A 14004-nucleotide genomic window follows, 5' to 3' on the forward strand; every position below is an offset into this window, starting at 1 on the left:
AGCCCTGCCGCCAGTCGTTGTTTGGTTGCGTCGCTGAGAATGCTTTTTCTCAAAGCTAAGCTGAACGGCGGAACTGGGATGTTCAAGAAATACTCTATTTAAAACGAGTCTATGAAAACCTCTATTTTAGCCTTGGCAGCGACTTAATTACTTGAAAAAATAACGAGTGTGTCTGCATTCCTCTAGAGCCGAGTGTGCCGGTTGTGAAATCATCATGTAAACTCAAAAGCAGGCAGGTACTAAGTCCGTCTTGGCATGTACTGGAGCAGCTCCATCGGGGTGGAAAGCCCTGGGGCTGCCAAAGCGAAGGGCGTTCCTCGTGGGATCTCCTGCAAACTTGTCCCCGTTGTTTGTGCCTCTCATATCAGCCTTCTTAGAGCCGGAACAGTAAACCAGCAGTGACTGATATCCATAGTGACCCCCATAAGCGGCGGTGCACGATGGTCCAGCCACACCTGCACACCAGTGTGGGTTTTGTCAAGGGCCCAACTGGCTTTTCCATGTAGGGAAAACTTCTCTGGCAGGCAGCCCAAAGAGCCTCACAGGGTCCCCAGCCCTGCCCCAAGCCAGCCTAACCGCTGGTTCCCGGCCCAGCACGACAGAAGGCCGTAAGCTCATAGCAGTAGTGGTTCGCACCACAGGCCGCATCACTGCCCCAGCGTTCGATTCATTCTGCCTGCAGCAAGAGCCACTAGTGGACCGCGCGGGGCGCGGGAACGGCGGTGGGGGCGTTCCATCGGTTGGGCGGGGATGGATTAGCCAGGCCTGGGAAGATGGCCTCCTCGGAGCAAGCGGAGCAGCCCAGCCAGGTAGACGGGGCCGGCACTCTGGCCGTTCGGCTCGGGCAGAGGGTGACAGGGGACGGGCTGGGCGGGGTGGGGCGAGGGGTCCGCCACCACCTCCGCGGGATAGTGGGCGAAGAGAGAGCTCCGCAACTCTTCTCCCTCCCCCCCCCCCCCGCGCTGGGTACCCGTGTATCGTGTCCTCCCCCCTCGCTGCCGCCTCCTCCCGCCGCGGCCGGCTGTGGGGGGCGCGCGCGCTGGTCCGCGCCCCTCCTCTGCGCCCCCAGCCCCACGTGCGCGGCCTTGCCGCCAACCGCCCCCCGCGCGCCGCCAGCCGCCCCCCGCGCGCTTCCTCCACACCTGTCGTAACGGTCACTCGCGAGCGGTCGCCTCACGGCAGGGCCTGTCGGTGCCGCGGCCCCGACGACAACACCGACACCCAGAGGGGCGGCGGAGGCCTGCGACAGCGGCTCCCAGATGTGCGCCTTGCGCTCCCCCTGGTTCCTGCCTGCCCCTGGGCGGTCTGGCGCTGCAGTACCGGCGAGGGGCTGCTGCCCGGATGGAGCCACGGTGCCTCGTCACGGCCGCGGGGACCCTGTCTGTGGGGAGGGCCGGGACGCTCTGCTCAGCGGCTCGGTGCGTGTAAGCAGTGCTTTTATCCCCTCTGTCCCGTGGCACCAATGGAGCTTCGGGTCCCCAGCGAGTGGGTTTTGTAGCGTGGCATCCTGCTGCGTAAGGCGGCATACGCTAGCACGGGACAGCAGCAGCAAGCGGCCAGATGTGGGGTTGGGAGGAAGAGGTGTCAGGCTAGGCCTCTGCACTAGGCATGTCTTCATCTCAGGATCTGCATATGAGACTCAATAAAACACTTGAACAGGAGAAAAAACCCACCCAACCAACCAAAACCCCCAAAAATCCCCAAAACTAAGCAAAACCACCGGCAGGGAGAAGGGAAGCAGTTTCTGTGTCAGCTGAGTTGTGAAATGAGGTGGAGTACTGGTTAGACAAAATGTTTCTGCAGCGGCAAGGGAGGAAGATTCTTGAACCAATAGCATCAAAGGGCAAAGCAATGATACATGTTGTACAAAACTTCAATGGGTAGAGTAAAAGAGACATGTAAGTTTGCTGGCTTGAGTGCATGCTTAAGAAACATACTGAAAGCCTAAGATACTTCTAAAGTGAGACCTGAAATGAATGGAGGAGTCAGAGGGGAAACATGGAATTAACATGGTTGTGTACAGTGTAGGCTTCCAGTCAGTTGCACTGGCTTGCATATGAGCCAAAGTACCCTGTACTTCATTGCAAACGCTGCCTGCCTCGAACTGAGTGAGCCCCTGGCTGCTCTCTTATCTCACCTCTGATTCAGTAAGCAATACCAATGGAATTTTGTGAAAACCTTTAGGTGGCTGCAGAGGGCCCTCCTGCAGCCAACAGATGAAAGGTCTGTCTGTTTCAGCAACAGGGAAGAAAACAGAGCAAAGTCTGCCACCAACACACTTTTATGCAATCATTCAAATCCATCCAGATTTGACTAAGTCACTGTGAACCTCTTTTTATTTTGGACTGAGGAGGCTGAGTTTGTAGGGAACTTCATTGAACTAAACTGAAATAGGAGTAACTTACAGAAAGTTCATACTCTTGACTAACCAGCACAAATCTCCTCCTAGATTGTGAAAGGCAAATTTACCAACCAGTAGGCTTACTGAATGGTTTTGCATCAGCCATGTGCTTTCATCAGTTGTAGTTTGAGGCACATGCCCAGTATTTTAGTGTATTAGCCATGACAGGATACCTGTGTTAGTCCTGGGGCTTGACTGAAGAAACAGAGCAGAGCATGTGCTCCAAATAAGTTTAACCACAACCTAAACAGGTGCAGTTAACTTACCCACAAATCATACAAGCCATATTCTTGTGTTTGTTTTCGTATGGATCTGGAGACTGTTCATGACTTTTCTTTCATCCAGCTATAATCAATTTGAAAGCAAATACACTGTGCACATAGAAGTGGGAAGCCAGTGATAGAAAAGTATCCTTTTCTTGGTACCACATAGCATTGTCTCTGCCACGGACAGACCTAGCGGTGGACTTCCTGTGTGGTATTGCAGTGGTTGTGTAAAGTGAAGTCTTAGTGGCTGAAATTTCTGCAGATATAGACTGGAGTAGCCAAAATGAGGATGGCTGCCCATGAAGGGACTTTCTAGGGAATCATTGCCTGGCTGTGAGATGCGGCTGGGCTCTGGTGGTGATGCTCGTTTCTGGAAGCAGCTAAGCGGCGGTATATTTGAGTTTCTGGCGCCCTCTTGTGGTAAATGCTTGCATGGATCGAGATTTTTTTCCTCTAGTTTATAGCTGAGTTAAAAAAGAAGTCTTCAGATAGTTTGGAGGTGCAGTAAATTGTGTAAAAGTTGGAGGACAAAAAGTCACTCTAAGGACCTTTGCTGTCACTTGAAAGCTTCATGGTTTTGTATGTTCAATGAATAGGATCCTTTTCTTCTGAGTCTTCATGCTTTTTTTTAACCATTGACGTAATAAGTATGTGCCACCACTCCTAAGATAAAAAACCAACTAGATGATTTGCCAAGATAAGTCTATTTTATGGCAAAACTTAGGTGTGTCTCCCTTGGGAGAGCTGAAATATGCTAATTACAGCTGAGATGAAACTGCTTTTTTTGGTCTGTGAAAAAAAGTCCACAGTTGGAAACATGAGATTATGCTAAAATGTTATGTCTGTTCTTGATGTGTAGGTGAATACAAGCAAAACTGCAGGTGAGCCTGGAGGGTAGAAGGTCCTGAATGTTAAGTCTAGTCCAATTTTTGGCTTTCTGTCTTTATTCAGTCAAATAATTTCAGTTTCCTCTTGTGTACCCCCCTTGCCCTGCGTGCAAGATAAGGTTGTTCAGCATGTGCCCTAAAATTACATCTCTTAATTATGTGTGGGAAATGAGGATGGCACTGGCATTGCTAACATCTTGTGAGGTTAGTTAAGTCATAGTGGTTTGGAAATCTTTAGAAGAATAGTGTGGAAAAAAAAGGGTGTGTTAGTGGATCATGAAAATGGGAGAAGCTCAATGTCAGGATTTGTCCTTCTGGAGAGGAGAAAGGGAGCCATGGAATCAGAGCAAGGTACTTTTGCGTCCACTTCAATAGCAGTACTTAGGGCTTCTGCAGCTTTACTTTCTTCTAGTATTGCAGAGTTCTTTGGGGATGTCAAGTGCTCATCAGGAACCTTTGAGACAGGCAAGTTGCTATCCTCACTCCATATATGATGAAAACGCCCTGTTGCACCATACAGTGTGACAAGTGTTGCAACTGAGAGTTTAGCAGAGGGAGTCCCAGTTTCATGCTGTGTTTGTTCACTGTGCCATGTATTTCAGAATTTGATTTAGGGTGAGCATTTCTTTCATGACATGTCTCAGTAGTCTCTCTGGCTGTTGACTACTGACTCCCTAAAGCAAGCTCTGCTGATTCTGTGAATTAATTAGTTCTATTGTTTGAAATGGGGACTGCTGGAACTATTTTTTCCCCCTATGATTCTGACCTTTTTGTCTTCAGATCGTCACAGACCTAATGCTAGGAACGAGTAGTTGTCTGTCTGAATGCTTTTTATCGTAGTGGCCTTAACAGACAGGTATTTCTGCTTGTGTCCATGAGGTGGCAGTGTAACCTCACTCGTCTTTCTGCTTTACAGGCTGGCTCCAGCCCTGCAACTGAAAATGCAGCATCTCGAGAGCCACTGGTAAGTTATTTAAGAAGCAACGTACAATTTCTTGCTGATAATGTAGTCTATATGAGTTGTTCACTTTGCTGCATCATTTTGCATCTCTTGTTTTGCTTTTCCAAGGAGCTGGTACTTTGTGAAAGAGGTGTTAGCTGCCTTATCTTGCCCTGCTGTTGACCTCAGAATTCTGACCTGTAACCTTATCCTCTGTCTTTCTGGGGTTAGACATGGGTCAGCTCGGCCACTGAGTTGTCTCTGAGTATGGACTGCTGGTCTTACACGTGTGCAACATATGGTCTTGATCACTGCTTATTTAGTAAAGAGAAGACAGACCTGTGCACCATAATTTAAACTGATATTCCTAGTGCTATTGTCTAATAAAAAATGCTCTGCTGCTGCTCAGAGACCTCATTCAAGCTGTTTTTATATTCGGATGTACTCAGGGTGAGCTTAGACGTGTCTGGCAGCTGGCAGTGTGTGTGATCCAATATTTTCACTCTAGAATAATTTTGGAAAGAGCTCTGGGATTTCTGGTGTGTGAGGATAACTAAGGGAACCCTGTTTTGTTTTCTTTTTTAATGGAAAAGAAAAGCCTGGGAAGTGAGCCACCACTCTCTGGAGCTGCAATATTTTTTTTTTACAACCTCTTTTTCTTTCTTTCTTTCCTCTTCAGCCCTCTATAACTCAGTCAAAACCTTGCCAAAAGCCTTAGCTCATGGTGTTCTCCTAAACATATACATCTCTAACTGAGTTTCTGCTCTGGCTTTCATTTAGTGATCATAGTGAACACAGGTTGTTTGCAGTGAGAAGATTGAAGTACTTTTCGTAATAGTGTGGCACTGGTCACATGAAAGTATTTTTACCTTGTAACTCTTACCTGCAATAATCAGGAGCTGATTTTTAAAGGACAGAGGTTCAGGTAAAGGCTTTGAACTGGGAAGGGTCAATAAAATGGACTTAATGAAATGTCTGTCCCTGAATTCTGTTAAGCTCTGCAGTGAAAATCTCTCGAGTCTAGTAATACTGTGCCATCCCTTAACTGCACATCTGTACACGAGATGACCTGAAGTTGTTGTTGACTTCATGTGGTTTGGTAGTTTGGATGGGCTTGGTGGTTTGGGTTTTTGGGGGTTGCTTCCCCCCTTATCCTGCCTTAGGAAGGTTGTAGCAGGCAGCAGGTCACCACAGCCTCTGCTGGTCAGCAGTTCATTCTCTTTCTCAAGGCAGATTCTAACATTACCTTCGATGTAATTAATTTCTCACTGTGTGCCACTGAGGAACTGCTTGGAAGAAGCACACAGCCGTTGTGTATCTTTCTGTATGGGTGTATATTCCTACCACATAAAAATATTTATACATTTGAAGAACTTCAGTGTAAACTTCCACAATGGTGAGTCTTGCATGTGAGCTAATTGGAACCCTTTGAAAGGTGGAGCTTTTCTCCTTACTTTTTTATTAATTGTTGTTTTAATATTAAATTCTTGAAGTCTTTGTCATTATTGCTTCCAGCTGACTATCTGTAGAAGCCTTATTTAAATGAGCAGTTCAGTTCTGTCAGCCAGATGACCTGACTTCCACCACAGCACTGTGGCTTCTCTGTAGCCAGGATCGTGCAGGCTGTCTTCTAGTGCACGCAGCAGATCCAGGCCCATGAGGCAGACTTGTAGGCACATGGTGCCATGGCTTGAAAATGTTTGTGGAAACACCGGAACAAACCGTGGCAGAAATCCAGCAAATGGCCCTGTAAGGGTGCGGCATGTGCTCAGGCTTCAAATCTGGTGTGGAGCAGTTGAAGACTTACAGAATCCAAAGGAGGGAGAAAAGGCTGCCATGACCAAATTCTGCTCTGTACCCCTTCAACTTTTTTCACTTAGTTGATGACTTCCTGGGACTGAGACCTGTTTTGAACATGTCAGTGGTTTTATGCACAAGTATGAGAAAACAATAGAATTAAAACAGATGTCATTATAGACTCAAACTGGTTTTGTATTCTATTTATGATTGTAATGGGCACTGTATCCTGTGAGGTGCTAAATACCTTCTGCTGTGTGCACTGCCTTTTGTGTACTCTGTACCTCCCAGTCTGCTGTTTTCTTCAGGACCAGGAGAAGCAATGATTTCTACTTGTTTGCAAGAGAATTTCAGTGTTCTGCAGGATCATGTGGAAGATGCAGTCTGACACATCAGATTGTGTGTTGCATTTTGGGGTTTCAGAGCATACTTTGCTGGGGTTTATGACCTTACCGAAGCCTTCAGAGTGGAGCTCTACAAACTCATGTCACACTCTTAATTGCCCTTCCTTCAACCCACTTCTGATGTTTTGAGATACCATACTGGAGATAGGGGACTTTACCTCCTTCCCATTAATCCCTTGAGTTATCCAGTGTCCTTACAATAAACTGCCCCAACTGAAAAATATTCCCTAATAAGAGGTCACTGTGTTACAGTTCTGACAGTGGAGAATGAGTTGGGGGGATGGGGAGGACTGTAATTTGTGCAGCTGAGAGCGGACACTCATTTCCCTAGCTGTCGGTCTTGGCCCATTAAAATTTGCCATGTAGCTCCAGAGTGGGAAGTGTAACCTTGTGTTAGCAGAGTGTCAGCATCTCGCTCTGCTGCTGTTTACAGCCACGTTTGTCATCGTCAGTGCGAGATCAGCTTCTCCTTGAGTCCAGCTTATCACTGAACACTGCTGCATCCCTTTCTGCCTGTATGTGCAGCCACCTCTGATAATCCTCTGAACACTTGTGGAATTGGAATATGTTTGTCTTTCTGCAGCCACTCAAAGCAAAGTCCTGGGATGTGTGAAAGCAATAACTGCACAGGACAACAGGACAGAACCTTTCTGTGAGATTAAAGCGTTAGAAAATTCCCTTCTCTTCTTGAATCTTTGTGTCTTTGGTCTAATTTCTCTCTTTAGTGCAATTATGAAAAGAAGTTAAAAGCTTTTCTTTTTAGCTTGTTTTGTCTCTCCCTAGCAGTGTTTTGTAGCTTTTTAACCATTCTGTGATGCGTTTGAGATACTTGAATTTGAATATATTTGCTGTTGGCCTTTTCTTCCTGCCAAGTCTGCTGCAGTCTAAATGGCAGCTATGAAGGTTACACATATGAGAGCTTCTGCATGAGCCTGGGCTGTAGGAACAACCTAAGGAAGTAGAGTTTATAAATGAGGCTTTTCCACATGCTGCTTGTTTATTTTTTGGGGTTTGTTTGTTTGGGTTTTTTTCTGCCCCAAAATACTCTTTTGCTGGTGCTTGGTGGATGAAGTACTAGTTGTAAATATATAAACACTTCTTGTAAATGTCAAACACTCTCTTGTTTTCTCACTAAGTTACAAAATCCCTGGATCATGGTATGAGGAGCAAAGGATGCAGGATTATTTAACTTCTTTCATTCTTAGCATGTGCTGTTTCTTTCTATTTCTAGTTGCAGTGACGGCAGTTAACACTGAAATATGGACATTTTGTTCACATTTTAAAGGCTATTGAAATGTACAAGGTGAAAAGAATTACTGCTGCTTCTATAGAAATCAGATTTTTGGGATGTGCTGGAGCCCTCATGGCTTTTCCCCATCCTTTGTTAAGCTGATTTACAAATTTTTAAGGGTTCTGGTAATGCCTAACCCCTTACACAGACAATAGAATTATTAGATCCTCTCTTTTTTGTTGCCTCTTCAACTTCATCTGTTTTGTTAAATTTCTTAATTAGACTGTGGTTAAAAAGAATTTCATTTAGGATTCCAAAGTGGTTCTCATAGATTGAGAATAGTTGCTTTTTCTGCCCCATCAAACCCCACAGAATTACATGGGACAATGTGAAGATTCTTGTTTGCCTCAAATTGTTGTTTAAATTAAGACAAAACCAGTATTTGCACTGAAAAACTCATACTTTGTTTTCTGGAATGGGTTCTTACTCAAGGGATAGCATGCACTGCCCTTTCATTTCTTTACAGTTCAAAGCTCCTAGTCTAGATTTGTAGAAAAAGTTGTTTTTTTTTCAGAAGGACTTTTGTTACCAGAAATGATGTGAGGGACTGGAGTGTATGGGATGGATACCCCCATCATGCTTTTTCTTTCATTTTCCCCACTCTTTATTGTTTAAGACAAGATTTATACCTGTTTACTGTACAAATTTTCTGTCTGCCACAAAGGGTTTGTTCGGAGTGTTGGCCTACACTGAATGATTCTTTAAAAGTAAATCTATCCAGAGGGGATTTCCAGACAGCCAGTGTCAGTAGGCAACCAACTTATAGCCCCCAGCGAAACATTAGTTAGGATAATTTACCACTGTCAGCAGGAGGGAAAGAGAGACTATCAGCTTTGTGACCTCCAGTCCAGGCAGTAACCCTAGTGGTGTGATAACACTTCAGCTCATGTGGGGAGGTCCTGAATGTATTGCTGTGGATTCCCAGTGCCCATCAGGTTGTGGAGGGCAATCTCTGTGCAGATTTCAGTTTTATTGGGCCAGCAACAGGGAGCCAGAGGTGTGTGACCGCCTTTGGTGTGCTGCAGAGAGAATCCTGTGATTTACTAAGCAGACCTCTCTTATGTTTGACCTTCTGATAAGTTTGAGATTATTGGGGTTTTGGCTGATTTTGTCTCTTCTGCATGTTCACTGACTTCTGTTGCTCATGCAAAATGTACTCACTTAATCTGCCAGTTCTTTTTACTGGGTTGATTCAGACAAATATATTAGTATGTGCAAAGCGTACATGCAAATTTATTTACTGAGCATAGTGAAAGGAACATTGCCATGTCAAGGTAAATTGCCTGCCTGAGGTCAGTGGGAAAGTTTTCTTGGAATTCCTTTAAAACCCAGTTTTAAAAGAGTATGGGCTATAACAGTTTGTGATCTGTCTTCTGGTGTAGTGTTACATGAATGTAGGAAAGCTAGAAACTTGCAGTGGTTACAGACCAAAGCAGGTTAAGACCCTGTCAGACTGTTCAGAAGGTAATGATGGCTTTGCCTGTCCCTAGGAGCTTATAGGTTAAACAACACTTCAGAGCTGGTGGGTGAGGCAGCATAACAACTAGGAGAGGTGCAGTCATTTTCTGGTACTGTCACTGCAGTGAGTTAGCATCTTACAGTTTGATCTGTAGAGCTCTGAAACAATTCTGGTTTGCTTTTCAGACAAACCCACATTAGTGGTCAGAAGACTTTTAAGATGGTTTTAAAATAATTGTAATACTTTAAGTTGCTCCTTACAAAACTTGCAAGGAAACTAAAGTACTAGGAACTGGAATAGAATCTCTTTTAGCATTAGGTATGATTTCCCAAGATCCCAGATCTCTCACCAAAGGATGAAATGGAAGCTAAAGTGCTTTGTGACACTGGAAAAAAACACTGGCACACAATTTGGAAATTTTAAACAATATGATATTTCTCCCTTGAGATAAATGAATTTAATATTTTTGGTTATGTTCACATGATGTTTTGAAAGTCTAAACATGCTGCCCCTACCAGCAGTATTTTACAGCTCATGGCCTGCTTTGCTGTCAGCTGGCTGCTGTGTGTGGGCTGGCAGCCCAGCTCTGCCTGCTCAGAACAATCAGGAGCACTTTGTTTCGTGCAGCCCAGCTGCTGCAAAGGGTACCTAGTAATTTGAAACAGGTGATGGCAAAGAGGTGCCTGCACAGCCTGCACTTCGGTAATGATGGGTTATGGGATCAAGGTGAGATAATAGTATCATTGCAGCTACATGTGTGGAAAATATGCTATGTGCCGAACAACTTGTAGAGGGCAGCAATGGCCCATAGTTCTTTCTGTTTACAGAGAGGAGGGACCAGCTTAAGAACTTCACAGGAGTGAAGCCTTTCTAGCTTCTTGAAATAACTTTTTACTTGTTCTTTGGAGTGTCTCTTGTCTTCACATTACTAAATTCCTGATGTGGAAGGTGTCGCTAGAGACTCTTAATTCCTCTCCTACCTCTGATACTGCTGAGCAGCTGGACTCTTTTTGCCCATAACCTGACACTGTGTATGTCATTGTTACTGTAATCGAAGAGTCTAGTGACAGATAGTGATTATTACAAGACTATAACTGTCTACATGTGATAACTTTCTTCACTTGGCTTCCTCCTACTTTTACCTGGGAGATCATGCCTTAAGAAAAAGATTGCAATGTCTATGGCATTTTTGTTGTGCTTCAAAGCAAAGGATATGTTGAATCTCCATCACGCTAAAACATAAGATGGGGCACAAAAGGCAGAATGGCTTATTCATGAACCTGAAAGAACTTTTCCCAACAGGAATGCTTCCTTCAAATACTTATGATGCCAGCATCTTCTGAACCATGGTTTGCCAAACTAGGAAGTGGGGTAATTCTTGGATTTGCAGTTCCTAATCAACTTAGTGGACAAGAGAGTTTCCTTGCTTTTCATATTTCTTGTATTCCTCTCTCATTTACATTGCAAATCCTTCCAAACATCCTAATAGTTTGGGGTAGGTTCTTGGTTTGGTTTTGTTTGTGTTTTTTTCAGAGCTCTTCTTGTTATAATTTTGCAGACCATGTTGTCTTTCAAGTTGTCATCCCATAACACACCACTGCTGCTTTGACAATTGCCTTTCTGAAAGAGTGACAGTGAAAATATGCCTAGGATTTCAGTAAAAGGATTTTTCAGCTGGAGAGAAGCAAGAGCTTCCTATCGTCAGCCACACTCCCAGTATGCCCCACTTTTAAAATTATTTGTTAGAACTTTTGATCAGAGCTTCAGGTCAACTTTCTAGTGTTTTGCCAAGTGTCCAAATGGCCTGAATGATAGTGTTCCTTGGGATACCATTCTACAGCATCTTGCTGGAACGGAGTTTCTCTGCTGTATAGTGAGAATTTTTTGTGTCTTTCAGCTTGCTCCTCCTGTTTGTTTTGTGTCACCCTAAGTGATTCCTTTCCTCCTTAAGCATCTGCACCCTTCAGATGTTTGCAGACAGTTATCACATAATTTTCTTTTTCCCCCACCCCCATCCTCGTCTCTAAGCCAAGCTCTACATATTTAGCTCATTTAATCTTTCCTCATAAGTCAAGGCCATAATTGACAGCTCTGACACGAAGAGTCGCATTGGTTACACATGCTGCCAACAGGATATAAATACTTTCTGTGCAGTGATTGAGAATTACAGTCAAGACTGAGATGAGCTTGCTCCCCCCAACCCCCAACATTATATTTTTGACAATCCTTTCTCAACAGCAGATTTCCACAATCCAGGAAAGACAGATTTAGTTCTCACTGTAATGGTCAGCTACCAAGCACTCAGTATGCTTCAAGAAGTGGTATCAGGTCAATTTGGCAATCCAGTACTAGAGCCCCATGGGATTCCAGTCTGACTCTCAGTTTTTGCAGGGGTGGTGTTCTCTTGCCAGGCATGCAGGTGCCTCAGGCTGCTGATGGTCATTCCTTATGGGAGGGCAGAGCTGAGCTCCACACAGCTTAGTGTGTAACTGGCCCTGTGTGTGTTTATGCCTTGCCATCAGGAGACACAGCTCTGGTGCTGGCAGGGCTGTGTTGTGCAGATACTCTTGGCACTGATTGTCTCACTGTCTCTGCCAAGAGGAAGCTCAGGATGCTATCGATCCAATTGGCATAGCTGTGAACGAGTTTGGGGTTCTTGCTTATACATGTAGGATCTGGGAAAAAGCTTTTTAGTCTTACCCAGAAAGGTGTTGCATTGGAGGAAGAAGTAACTCTGTACTGCATGTCCATGTGTTGGTACAAACAGATCTGTTTGCAGCTAGACATATTTGGAGGTTGATTAAGATTACTTGTCTCCTCATGTTTGTTGCATTCTCTTGAAGAAGATAGGTGCAGCTAACAGAAGTTGAGGAACTAGTGAATGAATTATCTAGCTTCTAATGTTGTGCTCTGTGAGGCCTCATATGATGCAGTTTCCCCAGCGGGGCTAGTTCACAAACATTACATGTATTATTGCAAAGCATGCAACATAAAGAGAGCATTTATGAAAGGGAATATCAGAGGAAACATTATAGCAGAGACCTTTATAGCCTTTCCATTATTATGGTTTAAATCTTGACATGGTCTTTATTTGCAGTGACACTGGGACCAGTAAAGAAGTGCTTTTTCTCTTCCCCTCCCCTCCCCTTTCTCCCATCTCCTTTTCATTCTTTTCTTCCACATCCTGTTCTGAAGCTGTGGTGCAGAGATACAAATCGTTAAACATGCAAGTAGTCAGAGAGCCAGGTTTCAGTTTGTGTGGAATCAGCCCCTTTTGACTCAGAAGTTGGAAACCAGATGACTCACTGTGATGCATGTTTGTTGTTTTTAATAACTGTCATTTTGCAAAATATGGTCAAAGCTTCAAACCATGGCTTCTGGAGTAGGGGTGGTGTGTATTTATTTTTAATTTGGGAGGCTGTAAGCTGGAATGTGTTTGTAGCTGCAATCTTTTCTTAAAAACTGAGATAAAACAAATTAAAGCATTGGCAACGTGAAGGATTTTAAAGATAATTTTTTTCCTGCTACCTGAAAAAAATAATTTATTTTCCTGATCAATTATCTGAAAAGGCTCCAGGTGCTAAACATCTGGCAGGATTGTAGGCCCCTGGTTTATGTTTATGTTTTTTAATATATACCCAAAGGGACAAGTTTCTTAAAAAGGAAGCAGGCAGATGTTTTTCATTTGTGGAGTTTTATAAAATAAATGCCATTCCTGGTTTATCATTCCAATTTCTAACAAAGTTGTCATCTTTCTCAAGAAGCTAGCAAATGTAGTGTTTTAGTGGCAGAATTCCTTTTCAGTAAAATCACTTAGCAGTGTGGAAAATATGAGAATATCCACACATTTCATTCTGCAGAGATTTATTAGGCTCGTACAACAGTTTGTAAACTATAAGCTCAGTATTAAGTGCTTTATGAGGGTTTTTTTTTTGCTTTACTTTCTAATTTGCCTCAAGAAGCATTGCTTTAATTTGTCCAAGTTCTACAGGTTTGTTTTGCAAGTCAGTTATTTCACAGTGTGAATCTACAGCCACTTCATCACAGAAGGCTGGAGGTGTACCAGTATAAAATCTGTATGTGAGGACAGAATTTGTCCCTAAGTACAAACACTGGCTGTAGTGGCCCTGTGACAGAATTCATTGTGGTTGTGGATTTTCCTCCAGTTTGGTTTTCAGATTTGGAGGCTTTGTAGCCATTTCTATCATGATTTATATTATGGTCTTTCACAATTGTTATTGCAAAATGAAGTGCTGTGGTGTAGTCCAAGGGAGGTAGACTCATAGCCTACCTCAGCCTGTTGCTTCTTGTTAGACAATAAAAAACCAGCTACTGATTTAAAACAGAGGGTTCCAGTTTGGGTTCTGCTTTTACACTGAACTAGGGCATCTCTCTAATGGTAAAAGTGCTAGAAAAAGCATCTTGCCTTTACTCTGAAGAGTCTTGATGTAAGTGCTTGCTGCTCTGGACACCTGTGGTCTACCTGAGCTGTTATGCTGATCAGGAAAGAAAGAGGTTTTGGTCTTTATTTTTTAAAGATTGACTGTAACTGCTTCAGA

General features: G+C 43.9%; 1 protein-coding gene across 1 annotated transcript in view; it reads left to right on the forward strand.

Annotated features, from left to right (window-relative positions):
* Window positions 1–717: 717 nt before the first annotated feature.
* The window catches only part of PEX14 (peroxisomal biogenesis factor 14), a 71261-nt gene continuing 57974 nt past the window's right edge, over window positions 718–14004 (forward strand). Inside the window, exons 1-2 of the mRNA XM_068158399.1 lie at window positions 718–809; window positions 4471–4518. Of these exons, the coding sequence (XP_068014500.1) occupies window positions 774–809; window positions 4471–4518 (84 nt within the window). The 5' untranslated portion in view covers window positions 718–773. The remainder of the gene's footprint in view (window positions 810–4470; window positions 4519–14004) is intronic.

This window comes from Melanerpes formicivorus, unplaced genomic scaffold (genome assembly GCF_026170545.1).
Source record: "Melanerpes formicivorus ecotype bairdi unplaced genomic scaffold, bMelFor1.0.p_v2 SCAF_39, whole genome shotgun sequence".
Classification (NCBI taxonomy): Eukaryota; Metazoa; Chordata; class Aves; order Piciformes; family Picidae; genus Melanerpes; species Melanerpes formicivorus.